Source organism: Bos mutus, chromosome 19 (assembly GCF_027580195.1).
Source record: "Bos mutus isolate GX-2022 chromosome 19, NWIPB_WYAK_1.1, whole genome shotgun sequence".
Taxonomy (NCBI): Eukaryota; Metazoa; Chordata; class Mammalia; order Artiodactyla; family Bovidae; genus Bos; species Bos mutus.
Window position 1 is genome coordinate 12,980,634 of NC_091635.1, and position 15,443 is coordinate 12,996,076.

At 47.4% G+C, this 15,443-nt stretch overlaps 1 protein-coding gene across 8 annotated transcripts in view; it reads left to right on the forward strand.

Moving 5' to 3' along the window:
* The first annotated feature begins 4,870 nt into the window (after window positions 1-4,870).
* Window positions 4,871-15,443, forward strand: part of NLRP1 (NLR family pyrin domain containing 1) — a 34,634-nt gene continuing 24,061 nt past the window's right edge. For 4 of the 8 annotated variants that reach the window (XM_070389279.1, XM_070389277.1, XM_070389280.1 and 1 more), the window contains exons 1-5: window positions 4,871-5,290; window positions 6,144-6,439; window positions 7,551-7,715; window positions 9,843-10,043; window positions 13,618-15,235. In XM_070389279.1, coding sequence (XP_070245380.1) covers window positions 5,244-5,290; window positions 6,144-6,439; window positions 7,551-7,715; window positions 9,843-10,043; window positions 13,618-15,235 — 2,327 coding nt within the window. In that variant the 5' untranslated portion in view covers window positions 4,871-5,243. The remainder of the gene's footprint in view (window positions 5,291-6,143; window positions 6,440-7,550; window positions 7,716-9,842; window positions 10,044-13,617; window positions 15,236-15,443) is intronic. The other 4 variants (XM_070389281.1, XM_070389282.1, XM_070389284.1 and 1 more) reach the window with 4 other exon arrangements.

Consider the following 15,443-nt stretch of genomic DNA (forward strand, 5'->3'; position numbering starts at 1 on the left):
GCTTTGGGGTCAAGTCATAGTAATTTGAATATAAAAAAGAAAGGTCACTTAACCCTAGTGGAATGAGACATATGATCACCTTCGCACATTAAGTTTTAATAGCAACTAGTATTATTTGAATGAAGTGGTTTTTTAACGTGCTCCTAAAAGGCCCTGATCAGGAAGGGATCAGAGATCCAACGCACTGCAAACAGATAACTTTGAAAATTCAAACCTCAGAAGGAGTGCAGCTATGGGTTCTCTGTTAACCAAACAGGATGCTGTTTCAATGCACAGAAAGTATTTGAGTGCCATCTAATGGCCAGAGCGAGCAGCTGCTTAGGAAAATAAAGAGAGTTACGCATTCTGTGTTTGCTATTGTTTAGTGACACAAGCTGGAATCAAGATTGCCGAGAGAAATATCAATATCATCAGATATCCAGATGACACCACCCTTATGGCAGAAAGTGAAGAGGAACTAAAAAGCCTCTTGATGAAGGTGAAAGAGGAGAGTGAAAAAGTTGGCTTAAAGCTCAACATTCAGAAAACGAAGATCATGGCATCCAGTCCCATCACTTCATGGGAAATAGATGGGGAAACAATGGAAACAGTGTCAGACTTTATTTTTCTGGGCTCCAAAATCACTGCAGATGGTGACTGCAGCCATGAAATTAAAAGATGCTTACTCCTTGGAAGGAAAGTTATGACCAACCTAGATAGCATATTCAAAAGCAGAGACATTACTTTGCTAACAAAGGTTCATCTAGTCAAGGCTATGGTTTTTCCTGTGGTCATGTATGGATGTGAGAGTTGGACTGTGAAGAAGGCTGAGCGCTGAAGAATTGATGCTTTTGAACTGTGGTGTTGGAGAAGACTCTTGAGAGTCCCTTGGACTGCAAGGAGAGCCAACCAGTCCATTCTGAAGGAGATCAGCCCTGGGATTTCTTTGGAAGGAATGATACTAAAGCTGAAATTCCAGTACTTTGGCCACCTCATGCGAAGAGTTGACTCACTGGAAAAGACTCTGATGCTGGGAGGGACTGGGGGCAAGAGGAGAAGGGGACGACAGAGGATGAGATGGCTGGATGGCATCACTGACTCGATGGACGTGAGTCTGAGTGAACTCCAGGAGTTGGTGATGGACAGAGAGGCCTGGTGTGCTGCAATTCATGTGGTTGCAAAGAGTCGGACACGATTGAGCGACTGATCTGATCTGATCTGATCTGAGTGGCTAAGTCACATCTGACTCTTTTGTAACCCCGTGGACTATAGCTCTCCAGGCTTCTCTGTCCATGGGATATGCCAGGCCAGGATACTAGGTTGCCATTTTCTTCTCCAAGAGATCTTCCCAACCCAGGGATCAAATCTGCTTTTTCTGCATAGCCAGGTGGATTCTTTACCCCTGAGCCACCAGAGAAGTCCACTATTTATCTGACGACCAATGCTACTCAAAGCATTGAGCTGCTTTTCTAGATACAAAAAAGACAAGACTCAGTTACTTCCTTTCAAGGAACGAATGATCTTAAGGAGAAGAAGGGACAGGGTTCTCTATTCTCTGCTGTCCCAGTCCTGTGCTCAGCACGTTCACCTTTGTTCATTTAACCATCACAGTACATTGAGACTTAGCTGTCCTTTCCTTGCTTTACATACAGGATTCAGAGACAGGCATTGCCCAAGGTCACAGTCAGCTAGCCGCTGAGCCAGCCTCAGGACCCAGACCCAGAAGGCACCGGAAGAGGAAAAATCCTTGGGCTGGGTATCCGGAGACCTGGCCCCCACCCTCAGCTTACCCACTGACCTGCTGTGTGATTTGAAGACTTCCTCCCCTGGGCCCGCATACCCCTAGTCTGCTGGCCTTGTCAATCTGCTAGACTTTAAGGATGAGTCCAGGATTCTCATCTTCACATCTGACAGCTTGGGGGCGCTAAAGCTCATGTGCTCACACCCCAGGACACGTGACCTGGCAGCCAAGGGGAAGTAGCTGGAGCACTGAGAAAGTACCTAACTCTGTTCTGCTCCATCATCAATCAGCCTCCCTCTGCCTGGCCTTGGCCTCCAAGACCTGGAGTCTCCCATGTTACCCAGAATTCTAGAAGCCCTCCCATGATATAATAATAAAGATAAAAGATAACTAACAGTACTTCCCTGGTGGGCCAGTGGTTAAGAATCTGCCTGCCAATGCAGAGGACACGAGTTCAATCCTTGGTTTGGGAAGATTCCATATGCCTCGGATAAGTAAGCCCCTGCTGCACAACTAGGGAGCCTGCCCTCTAGAGCCTGTGCTCTGCAGTAAGAGAAGCCACCGCAATGGGAGGCCTGCACACTGCAACTAGAGTAGCCCCACTTGCCACAACTAGAGAAAGTCTGCAGGCAGCAACAAAGAGCTGGCACAGTCAAAATAAACTCAAACAGATAAATATTTTAAAAGGTAACTAATAAGGACCTGCTGCTGCTGCTAAGTCGCTTCAGTCGTGTCCAACTGTGTGCGACCCCATAGACGGCAGCCCACCAGGCTCCCCCGTCCCTGGGATTCTCCAGGCAAGAACACTGGAGTGGGTTGCCATTTCCTTCTCCAATGCAGGAAAGTGAAAAGTGAAAGTGAAGTTGCTCAGTCGTGTCTGACTCTTCGCAACCCCGTGGACTGCAGCCTGCCAGGCTCTTCGTCCATGGAATTTTCCAGGAAAGAGTACTGGAGTGGGGTGCCATTGCCTTTTCCAAATAAGGACCTACTGTATAGCAAGCACATGGAACTCTACTCAGTATTCTGTAACGGCCTATATGGGAAAAGAATCTTAAAAAGAGCAGATATACGAATATGTATAACATTCACTGCTGTACAGCAGAAACTTAGGCAACATTGCCTGTCAACTATACTACAATAAAAAAAAATTGTTTTTAACTGAAAAATAAGTATTTGGTGTTTGTATCTAGTTCTCAGCACACAGATCCTAAAACCCTTGGAACCTCTGTGTGATATGTTTTTTATGCTAGCAAGGTGACCGGGGTGGGGGCCCTTTGATCACTTCAGAATGAGGGCTGGTCCCAGAATAGTCGAGGTCTCCAGGGATAAAGGCTGAAGATTGAATTAATCTCCAAGGCCAATGACTTAATCAGTCGTGCCTCTCTAAATGAAACCTCTCTAAAAACCTGTCAACCCAGATGAATGGATAAAGAAGCTGTGGTACATATTCCATTGTATTGATGGGATATTACTGAGCTATGAAAAGGTATGCATTTGAGTCAGGTGAACTGAGTTGGATGAATCCAGAGCCTGTTATACAAAGTAAGTCAGAAAGAGATAAACAAATATTGTTGATTAATGTATATGGAGCCTATTATACAGAGTTAAGTAAGTCAGAAAGAGAAATATTGTTTATTAACAGATATATATGAAATCTAGAATAATGGTACTGACAAACCTATTTGCAGGACAGGAATAGAGACGCAGACACACAGAAGGGACTTGTGGACACTCAGGAGAAGGAGAGGGTAGGACGAATGGAGAGAGCAGCATTGAAACATTACTATGTGTAAAATAGATGGCGAGTGAGAAATTGCTGCGTAACACAGGGAGATCAACCTAGTGCTCTGTGACAACCTTGAGGGGTGGGGTGGCAAGGAGGTTCAAGAGGGAGGGAATACAAGTATACTTACATCTGATTCATGTTGTTGTATGGTGGAAACCAACACAACATAGTAAAGCAATTCCTCCAATTAAAAATAAATTTTTTAAAAAATGTCAACTTTACAGTGTGTATCACTTCTATTTGGCTATTCCCCACTTGTATCCTTTACAAGAAACTGGTAACTAAATTGTTTTCCTGAGTTCTACGAGTTGTTCTAACAAATGATCAAACCTGAGAAGGTGTCCTGGGGAATCTCTTCAAACAGAAAGGTAGAGAACCCAGGAAACCCCATTTGCAACTGGTGTATGAAGCGGGGGGTGGTCTTGTGGGACTGAGCCCCATCAACCATGGGGTCTTCACTTACTCTGGGTAGTTAGTGTCACAAGTGAATTGAGGACTTCCCTGGTGGCACAGTGTATAAAAATCTGCCTGCTAATGCACGTGACAGGAGTTCAATCCCTGGTCCAGGAGGATCTCAGATGCCTCAGGGCAACTGAGCCCAGGTGTGCCACAACTACTGAGCCTGTGCTCTAGAGCCTGGGAGCCACAGCTACTGAAGCTCACGTGCCTAGAGACCAGGCTCTGCAGCAGGAGAAGCCACAGCAATGAGAAACCCAGGCACAGAAATGAAGACCCAGGGCTGCCAAAATAAATGCTTTAAATCTTGAAAAAAAAAGGAGGGAAGAAGTGAATTGAGAAGGAACCCTAGCTGGTATCCAGAAAGTTAGTGTTGGGTGGGGGAAAAAAGAAAACACTTCTCTCTGGCTATACCTCGTGCCATAAAGTCCTCCACTGTGCTTATTAACCACTAAAAAAAAAAAAAAAAAAACTAACACTTAAATATAACATTTTTAAAGGTTACTAAGAGCTTTTGGGCTTCCCTTGTGGCTCAACTGGTAAAGAATCCACCTGCATTGAGGGAGACCTGGGTTCAATCCCTGGGTTGGGAAGATCCCCTGGAGAAGGGAAAGGCTACCCACTCCAGTATTTAATTGGAGCCTGTTTGCAAACCTATGATGTCCTATTTGATAGATGAGCAAAGTGAGGTTCAGAGAAAGGTATCAGTCACATGAGGAGTCAGTGAAGCTCCTTGGGCCTGGTCCCCTCCAGCCCAGAGCCAATTAAGGCCAGAAACCATTACACAACAGGAACTGAGTTAGGTAACATCGTGCCTCTGCCGGGAGTCTCCAACCCTGAGGATTCTACAAAAGAGGAAGAAAGTCCATGCCTACTCCCCAGAGGCCCAGATTTGCTGAGATGTGGCAGAGTTGTTCCGCTTTCAAGCAGGAATGTTGACTAGCCGCGTGCCGAGCTGCTCACAAAGCAGGCAGCCCCCTGGACCTGGGACACACACCCTGGTGCACCTCCTAGCATGGCAGGAAGTGCAGTGGGGTTCAGGAAGCCCTGAAAACTGAGAGGCTGCAGAAGATGCCTGTCCTGACCCCCCTCTCTCAGGCTGCACTCTCAAGTGGGTCCTTTTGGTGACTCCCATGCCTGCTCTGACAGAGTGAGGACTATTCTTCCAGGTCAGTGACCCAGGGCCAGGAGAGATCTGAGGAGACTTGAGAGCAGACAGCTCTGAACTCAACCCTTGGCTCTGAAAGCCCCTACCTCCTGTCCACATCAAGGCTTGGTCCCATGTGTCCAAGTCCCAGGAGAAGGAAGACTCCAAGGGACACACAACAGTAAGTACCCAGAGCATCTCTCCCACCATCCCAGCCCTGCCGCTTCACCCTCCTGACCGACCTCACCCTCCACCCTGGCACCCAGGAAGCTGACCTCTTCTAGTGTCTCCCAGGCCCCCTCTGGACCCCCCTCTTCCTATGGCTTTTCCTCCCACTCCTTTTCCCCTCCCTTGTCCCAACAAAGTCTATCAGCAGATGCCCTGGGATTTTATAAAACTGATTCTAAATGCTGAATAGGAGTTTGCCAGGTGAAGAGCAGTGATCCCCATGGGAGTCCTGCATTGGTAGAGGTCAAGGAAGTTGCTATTCTCTGCCTTCCTGACTTTCCTCACCAACCCAACATCCACCCCCTCCCCATAAACATCCTTGCTGACTTGAAAAAAAAAAAAAAAAAATGACCTGAGAGCTGCAAGGCAACTGAAGGCAAAATGAGGACTGCAGCCCAGAAGACAGCATTTCAGATAGCGCTGAGAAACTGCTCCAAAGAGGGAGACAGAGGAAGGTCAGTATATATGTGATTTTGATAAAGGGGGAGTTCATGCAACCTGTAGTTGCAGGTTTCTGCTCGTCACAAGGAGCATACCTCCCCATGAAGGATTTTAGTGCTTTTCTAGATGTGAGGAGATGCAAGAATTGGGCTCATAAGAATCAGCTCCTGAAAAGACCTAACGCTCTGAAGACCTGTTCTGCCAGGTATTCCTCGAGCGCAGAGGCCCCTATCCCTGGTCTCCATCCTGAACTCCCTTCAGGGGATGTTAAAGGTCAGCAGCTGCAGCAGCACATGATTTAATCCTTGTAGAGGTAGACAGCCAGTGCCCATGGCAAGTGCCAATCTGTAGTTGACACCCCCAAGGTCTCCCAGCCCAGCAGCGATGGCCGGTGAAGCCCGAAGCCTGGAGGACTTGGAGGAAAAGAAGAAACAGAAGCTGAAGGAGCTCCGGCTTTGGCTGCCTGATGAGGAACCTCGCTTGCAGTCTCCTGAGGTGGTCCATGCTCAACCAGAGAAGCCAAGGAGCCGGAAGATCATGATGATCCCCTCAGTGATGAAGGAGGTACAGCACGAGTGCATGGCCATCCACACCAAGGGACCACACGTGAACGAGCAAGGGGCGTGCACCAAGACCCTCGAAGAGACAGACTTGAATTCAGGTGCTTACAAAGCCTTCTCTGCCCACTGTCAATCTCCTCACCCCCCACCAGAGAACCCACACACACACACCTTCCTCTGGGCGGTGATTTAGGACTGCCCGATCAGGGGGCATCCAGACCTAGGCCAGCCTGCAGCTAAGAGGCTTGCTGGGGTGGGGAGGGGAGGTTGCTGGATTCCTCTTCTAGCCAAGCGGATTCCTAGGATCCCATGTGGTCCTCACAGGGCCTGGAAGGGGTGATCAGAAGGCCAGAGAGGGAGAAGGCTGGAATTCAGAAGGGCAACTGAAAGCGAGGGTTAGGGGTTTCATGCCCGACTCCTAAGCAGGCACTTGCCTGGCCTTGCGTTATAAGCATGGACTTGGGAACCAGGCACTGCCACACCGGGTGAGTCACTTCACTGCTTTGTGCCTCTGTTTCTACATCTGTAAAATGGGAGAGTAAGAGCCTACCTCCTCAACTATGTAAGGGTTAAAGAGATAGTTCATATTAAATATTTAGCACAGAGTCTAAGAGTCTAGTGGTGGTTTATTCCGACTCTTTGCGACCCCATGGACTGTACCCCGCCAGGCTCCTCTGACCATAGGATTTCCCAAACAGGAATACTGGAGTGGGTTGCCATTTCCTTCTCCAGGGGATCTTCCTGACCCAGGAATCGAACTCGGGTCTCCTGCATTGCAAGCAGATTCTTTATTGACTTTGCTATGAGGGAAGCCCCTAAGATGTACTAAGTACTCAAAAAAAAAAAAAAAGGAACTCTGTTGCTACTGTTGCTGTCACTGCAGTTATTATTACTAATCAGCAGCCCTGGGAGGTGGGACTCCTCACCCCACCGAGGAGAGGCACACAGAGGGGGCTTGACTTTCATGAGGAGGTAGAAAGAGAGCCAGGACACAGATACAAATCTTCTGGATCCCAAATCAGGATGAATTGTCCAGCAGCATCAGGAAATCATCCTCCTACAAGAGGCAGGCTGTAATGGTCTCCCTCTTGACCTCTATTGGTTGAGACAGAAGACTTCTCTTGTTCTTCTTGCCTGAAGAACCCAGGCCTCAACCCTGGCTTCTGCCCCTTCCCCTGGCAATCCTCCAACCTGTTTGTCTGTTCCCCACAGCCCTGTATTCCTCATTCTCCCACTCGCCAAGTGCACCCAACCTGGAGTCTCCCAGCTGGCCCACCTCCACCAAAGTGTTGACATTCTGCAAGCCTAAGCAACCAGTGCTCAACCCACTGAAATGGAGTTCAAGCCCCCTAATTTTCGCATCTGGATATAGGAAAGGTGAGGCTTGCTGAGGGGCCCTGAGGTGTGGGGTAGGGGGGGCGGCTTTGAGGCAGCCAGTGGGCTTGTAACTCCATGCGGACCCAGTCAGAAGGAACTACAGAAGGCTGGAGGAGCCAGGAGCCAGGGTGGTGGGCGCAGTGGGCCTAAAAATGATCTTTCAGGAGCATCCCTCTGCTGAGACTGCACTCCTTCCAATTTGATAGATGGGGACGCTGAGACTCACGTCGGTCAGACAGTGAATCTCCCCCAACCTGGTGCAATGTGGTCCTTGCCCAGGCAGAGCTCGGCTCACAACCTCAGTGGATTATGAAGATCCTGGGGTTCAGGGTGGTTTAAAAAGTTCCAAGGAGGACTCGGTTCTCCAAATAAACCCCCTAGAGAAGGGTAGGCTCACCCCTCAGCCTAAGCCGGTTCCCTCTCCTGACTTCTCTTATTTTGGCCTCCATCATCCTGAGTCACCCAAGCTTCAAACCCCAGCCACACCCAGGCTTCTTCCTCTTCTCGTCCCAGTATCAAAGTGCAAGTTCACATAGCATCTGGAGACAGAGCCAGGGCTGGAGCCTAGAACCACCCATTCCTGGTGCAGTCATTTATCCCTCCGTCTGCTGCTGCTGTTTGAAGGTCCCCATCCCCAGCTTGGGTTTCCCAGGAGGCGCTAGTGGTAAAGAATCCACCTGCCAATGCAGGAGATGCCAGAGACATAGGTTTGATCCCTGAGTTGGGAAGATCCCCTGGAGGAGGAAGTGGCAAGCCACTCCAGTATTCTTGGCTGCGCTGGGTGTTCGTTGCTGCACACTGGATTTCTCTCACTGTGGCAAGTGGGGGCTACTTTGCATTGCAGTGCTCTTGCTTCTCATTGTAGTGGCTTCTTTTGTTGCGGACTACATGCTCTAGGCTCACAAGCTCAGTAGTCGTCGCTCTAATGCTTACTTGCTCTGCGGCATGTGGAATCATTCCAGACCAGGGACCAAATCCGTGTCCCCTGCATTGGCAGGCAAATTCTTAACCACTGCACCACCAAAGAAGTCCCTTCCCCTTCCCGCTATGCCTACTCTTCACCACTGCACTCCCAAGCCTCAACAGTGATGCTCACAAGCTCCATTGCCCTCACTTTCCACCCTGACTTCACCCACTTGCTCTATGACACAGAACAAATCACTTTATCCTCCTATGTCTCAATTTCCTCATCTGATCTACTCAGTTTTCTACTCTGCACACCAACCCGTGCCACAGTACAGAATTTACATATCTTGAACTCCACACTAAAATAACCCATGTGCACAGAAGTTCAGATATATGATGTAGACTCTACAAGATGTTGTAGAATAAAAGTGTTAGATTTTTCACACCTCTCTACCCACAAAGGTCCCCTCTTGTGCCCCTACCAGCTTTCTTCTCTCTTGTCCTTCCCCGCACACACTACCCAGTCTCACTGACTCTTCCTTAATTGAAGACACAGAGCAGTTCGCCTCTGCTCCCAACTTGCGTACCCTGAGTTTCATTGTCTGGCAAAACAGTGTCTGAATAAAATGATAAAGCATTTAGTGACTTCGCTGTTGATCCAGCAGCTAAGACTCCACTCCCACTGCAGGAGACCCAGGTTCTTTCCCTGGTCAGAGAACTACATCCCACATGCTATAACTAAGAGTTTGTATGTTACAACTAAAAAAACCCACAAGTCATGATTGTAATTATCTTTTATTTTTTGTCTGGGTATTGATTGTGAAAACTGATAAAGAACTTTTATTACTTAAAAAAAAGAAGAACCCACAAGCAGCAACTAAAAACCTGGTTCAGCCAAATAAATAAATAAATATTTTTTTTAATAAATAAAACGGTGCCTGGCAATGAAGAGGACCCACCACTTTAGAATGCCACTTAGTAACTATTTGTTGTTGCTTGAAATGGGCACCTTAACTCCCTTCCCCAAGAGGTTTATCAAAATCTTTCTACCTGATAGAGGAAGTTTCAGAGCGTTAAGAGAATTAAATTGTACCTCTCTCTTTGTGACTTTAAAAATTGGATTACCAACACCATCTCACAGGATTTTTGTGAGAATTTAAAACGTATGATCCTGAAATCGATGCTCAATAAATGGTCCTTTCTTTCCTTTCTCCCCTGAAGACCTTTCCCCAAGCATTTACCAAGGTTTTCCAAGTTCCCCATATCATGAGTCACCAAGCCAAGAGTTACCCAATGACCCCACATCCACCGCAGTCCTGAGAGCCTGTGAAATCCCACGTCATTCCTGTCCAGAGCCCAGAGAGAAGGAGGGTCCTGGGACTGTATGGCCACTGGTTGAAACATCTGGAAACAGCTGCACAGGTAAGGCCCTGCTGAGCCTCTGGAAAGCGGTGGTGAGGCAATGACATGGATGGAGGCCAGGTTGCTACACTGAGCAGAAAGCGTCTGGCAAACACCTGAGACCTCTCTCCAGAAATCCTATTGCTGGGACTTCCCTAGTGGTCCAGTGGTTAAGAATCTGCCTGCCAATGAAGGGGACCTGGGTTTGATCCCCATTCCAGGGAGATCCCACATACTGCAGAACAGCTCGGCCAGTGCACCACAGCAACTGAAGCCCACACGCCCTAGAGCCCATGCCCTACAAGAGAAGCCACTGCACTGAGAAGCCAGAGCCCCGCAAGACGAAGAGGAGCCCCTGCTTGCCACAACCAGAGAAAAGCCCGCAAAGCCATGAAAACCCAGTGCAGCCAAAAATAATAAGTAAAACCAATTTTTAAAAAATAAAAAAGAAATCCTACTGCCAGAATCTCTCCACCTGCCTAAGGCACTGTTTCCAGGAAGCCCCTGGAAATTAAAATGCAGGAGTATTATCCAGTACAGAAGACACATCACCTGGTTAGTGGACAGGCACTGGCCTAGAGTCGGAAGAGAAAGATTCCATTTCTGCTGAGCTCCTCAGCCCCCAAGTGGCCTAGAGCGAGTCAGGTGGACACCGTCTCTGTGTCAGGCTCTGTGCCATGTGCTTTGCTTGCACAGTATAAAATTTCACGACCACTCCATGAGATGGATGTTATTATTATTCCACCTTGGAAATAAGAAGACTGAGGCTGGAAAATATAAACTCTCAGAATGGCAGAGATGGAATTCAGCCTCTACTCTCTCTAATGCCACTGCTGTTGTTCAGTCACTCAGCTGTGTCCAACTCTTTGCGACCCCATGGACTGGAGCACGCCAGGCCTCCCTGTCCATCACCAACTCCCAGAGCTTGCTCAAACTCATATCCATTGAGTCGGTGATGCCATCCAACCATCTCACCCTCTGTCTCCCCCTTCTCCTCCTGCCTTCTATCTTTCCCAGCATGAGGGTCTTTTCCAATGAGTCACCTCTTCGAATCCAGTGACCAAAGTATTGGAGCTTCAGCTTCAGCCTCAGTCTTTCCAATGAACATTCAGGGTTGATTTTCTTTAGGATTGACTGATTTGATCTCCTTGCTGTCCAAGGGACTCTCAACACCACAGTTCAAAAGCGTGAATTCTTCAGCACTCAGCTTTCTTTGTGGCCTAACTCTCACACACATACATGACTACTCGAAAAACCATAGCTTTGACTAGATGGACATTTGTCAGCAATGTCTCTGCTTTTTCATATGTTGTCTAGGATTCTCATAGTTTTTCTTCCAAGGAGCAAGCATCTTTTAATTTCATGGCTGCAGTTACCATATGCAGTGATTTTGGAGCCCAAGAAAATAAAGTCTGTCACTGTTTCCACTGTTTCCCCATCTATTTGCCATGAGGTGATGGGACCAGATGCCAGGATCTTAGTTTTGAATGTTGAGTTTTAAGCTAGCTTTTTCACTCTCCTCTTTCATCTTCATCAAGAGGCTTTTTAGTTCCTCTTCACTTTCTGCCATGTGGGTGGTGTCACCTGCATATCTGAGGTTATTAATATTTCTCCAGGCAATCTTGATTCCAGCTTGTGATTCATCCACCCCAGCATTTTGCATGATGTGCTCTGGGTATAAGTTAAATAAACAGGGTGACAATATACAGCCTTGACATGCTCTTTTCGCAAACTTGAACCAGTCTGTTGTTCCATGTTTGGTTCTAAATGCCACCATCCACACATTTAATGTTCTGCTTCCCTTGTCATCTAAGGGCTTCCAGGTGGTGCTAGTGGTAAAGAATTCCACTTGCCAATACAGGAGATGTAAGAAAAGTGGGTTTGACATCTGGGTCATGAAGATCCCCTGGAGGAGAGCATGGCAACCCACTCCAGTATTCATGCCTGGAGAATCCCATGAACAGAGGAGCCTGGTGGGTTACACAGTATTTAGGGTCACAAAGAGTCAGACATGACTGAAGTGGCTTAGGACATGCACGAGGCATCTTCTTAACATTGATCTCAATGATGAGAGAAGTCCCTTTTGAAATCTGAGAGATGTTTTGTTAAAATGATCCCTTCCACACCCAGGTAGGAGTATACTTGTAGAATTCATGGTCCTAAAATGTGACCCAGGTTGGAGATGAATTAACTGACTTAATTAATCATACTTTTTCCCATTCAGGGAAGGAAAGAAGGAAGGAAGGAAGGAAAAGACAGAGGGAGGGAGGAAGAAAAAGAAGAAAAGAAGGAAGAATTTTGTAATATGTAAGAGGCATCTTACCAAAACATACAAAAGCAATAACCTTAAACATGAAGAAGTAAATATGAAAGCCAAGAGGTTAATTAGTTGTTACAAAAAACATTCATTGATTCTGAGCATCTAGCAACTAGGGCAAAAATGGAAAGACAATGGGTTGGTTACCTAATATCTATTACTCAATAGAATGCATGTGCACTCAGTCACTCGGTCATGTCCAATTCTTTGCAACTCCATGGCAAGCACAGTCCATGGGATTCTCCTGGCAAAAATACTGGAATAGGTTGTCATTTCCTATCCCAGGGGATATTCCCAACCCAGGAAGCAAACCCGAATCTTCTCCATTGGCAGGTGGATTCTTTACCACAGTACCACCTGGGAAGCCCTGCTCAATGAATAGAAAAGACCAATTCAGAAGAAATACATCTTTTCCTAATGCTGAATTCTTTTTCGTTGGTTTTTCCAGCCAAGCTTGAGGCATGATTGATAAATAAAATTGTACTATGTTAAAAGTGTACAGATTTGATATACATTGTGAAACAATTATTGCAATCAAGTTAATTGACACATCCATCACCTTGAATACCTGTGTGTGTGTGTGTGTGTGTGTGTGTGTGTGTTGGGAATGCTTATGATTTGCTATCTTAGCAAATTTCAAACATACAGTATGGTATTATTAGCTATCATCATCATGCTGTACATCAAAGCCTCAAAACTAATTCATTTTAAAATTGAAACTTTGTATTCTTTGATCAACATCTCCCAATTTCCCTCACCCCCTCATCCCTGGGAACCATTATTCCTCTCTCTGTTTCTATAAGGTTAAATTTTTTTGTTTTTAGATTCCACATATAAGTGATACCATACATATTTGTCTTTTTCTGTCTGGCTTATGTCACTTAGGATAATGCCCTCCAGGTTCATCCGTGTTATCACAAACGTCAGGATTTCCTTCTTTTTATGGGTGAATAATATTCCATTAGAGAGAGATAGGTAGATACCTAGATCAATAGACTATATCACCTTTATCCATCCATTCATCCACGGAAACATCTTAGGTTGTTTCGTATCATGCATCCATATCATGAATAGTGCTGTAATGAATGTGGGAGTGCAGATATCTCACCAGCCTCTCTCCTGTTTTTCTAGTCTCTATTTCCTTTATTTCTGAATCAGCAGCCAGCACAGCATGTGGCTTGAGCAGGTGCAAAACACAGTTGTTGAGTATTGGAAGGAGGGACAAATGAACAAACCTATCCTATACCTTTATGTTTTATCTCTCCCTCCCTTACTTAGGAAGCAGACAGAGATACCAGGATCAAAGGAGAGAGACACCTTGCTCCACCTGGTCATGGAAAAATGAAGATTTGCACCCAAAATTCATGCAGTTGCTACTTCTACACACTCCTTACCACAAAGACTACGAGTCCTTGAACCGGGAAAGCTGGGATCACGGGGTGGTTGAGGGGCAAGGGCATTTGATTGAGGTCAGAGACTTATTTGGCTCAGACCTGGGTTCCCAGGAAGGGCCTCACACAGTCATATTGCATGGAGTTGCTGGAATTGGGAAGTCCACACTGGCCAGGCACATAAGAGGAGCCTGGGAGGAGGGCCAGCTATACAGGAACCACTTCCAGCATGTCTTCTACTTCAACTGCAGAGAGCTGGCCACGTCCAAGCTGACAAGTCTGGAGGAACTCATCACAAAAGACCAGTCCACCTCTGTGGCTCCCGCTGGACAGGTCCAGTCTCAGCCGGAGCAGCTGCTCTTCATCCTCGATGGTTTAGATGAACTGGAATGGGTCTCAGAGGAGAAGAGGGCAGAGCTCTGTCTGCACCGGAGCCAGCAGCAGCCTGTGCAGACACTGCTGGGCAGTTTGGTGGAGAAAACCATATTTCCAGAGGCATCCTTGCTGATCACAGCTCGGACTGCAGCTCTGCAGAAGTTCATTCCTTCTTTGAAGCAGCCATGTTGGGTGGAGGTCCTGGGGTTCTCCGAGTCTTCCAGGAAGGACTATTTCTATGAATATTTCACAGAGGAAAGCCAAGCAACTAGAGCCTTTAGCGTGGTTGAATCAAACCAAGCACTCTTGACCATGTGCCTCACGCCCTTGGTGTCCTGGCTGGCCTGCACTTGCCTGAAGCAGCAGATGGAGGCAGGGGAAGAACTCTCACTGAGGTCGCAGACCATGACAGCCCTCTATCTGCACTACCTTGCCCAAGCTATCCAAGCTCAGCCCCTGGGCACTCAGCTGAGGGGCTTCTGTACTCTTGCTGCTGAAGGTATCTGTCAAGGAAAGACTCTGTTCAGTCCAGGGGACCTCAAGAAGCATGGATTAGATGGGGTCATCAACGCCACTCCCTTAAAGATGGATGTTCTTCAAAAACACCCCACATCTCTGAACTACAGCTTCATTCACCTGTGTTTCCAGGAGTTCTTTGCAGCAGTGTCCTTTGCCTTAGGGGACATGGGGGACAAAAGTGACCATCCTAACAGCACTGGAAGCATGGAAAAGTTGGTAGAAGTATATGGGATCAATAACCTGTTTGGGGCACCAACCGTGCATTTCCTATCCGGACTTTTGAGTGAGCAAGGATCGAGAGAGATGGAGAACATTTTCCAATGCAAGCTGTCTTGGGAGAGAAAGCGGGAGTCACTGCTGCGGTGGGCTGAATTGGAACTCCAGCGTGAGCATTACTCTCTGCAATTGTTTCACTGTTTGTACGAGATTCAGGACGAGGAGTTCCTGACACAAGCGATGGCCCATTTCCAAGGAACGAGAGTGTGCATCCGAACCAGCATGGAGCTGCTTGTGTTCACTTTCTGCATTAGATTCTGCAGCCACGTGTGGCGGCTTCAACTGAATGAGGGCAGACAACATCCAGGAGCATGCAGGCCCACCGACACAGTGCTGTGAGTACCCCACCCACTCTTCTCTCCCGCTCCTCTGTTGGCTCCTCCGTCCTAGGCACTGGAGTCACTTTCACTAAACTTAACCCCAGGGGTTCAAGGATCAAGATCTGCAGTGACCACCATCCCCCATCTGCCTAAGATCCCCTGCAGCAGGGTCCATCCATGTGACGTGCCCTGCCTGCCTCTGGGCGGGCCCACTGCGTCCTGC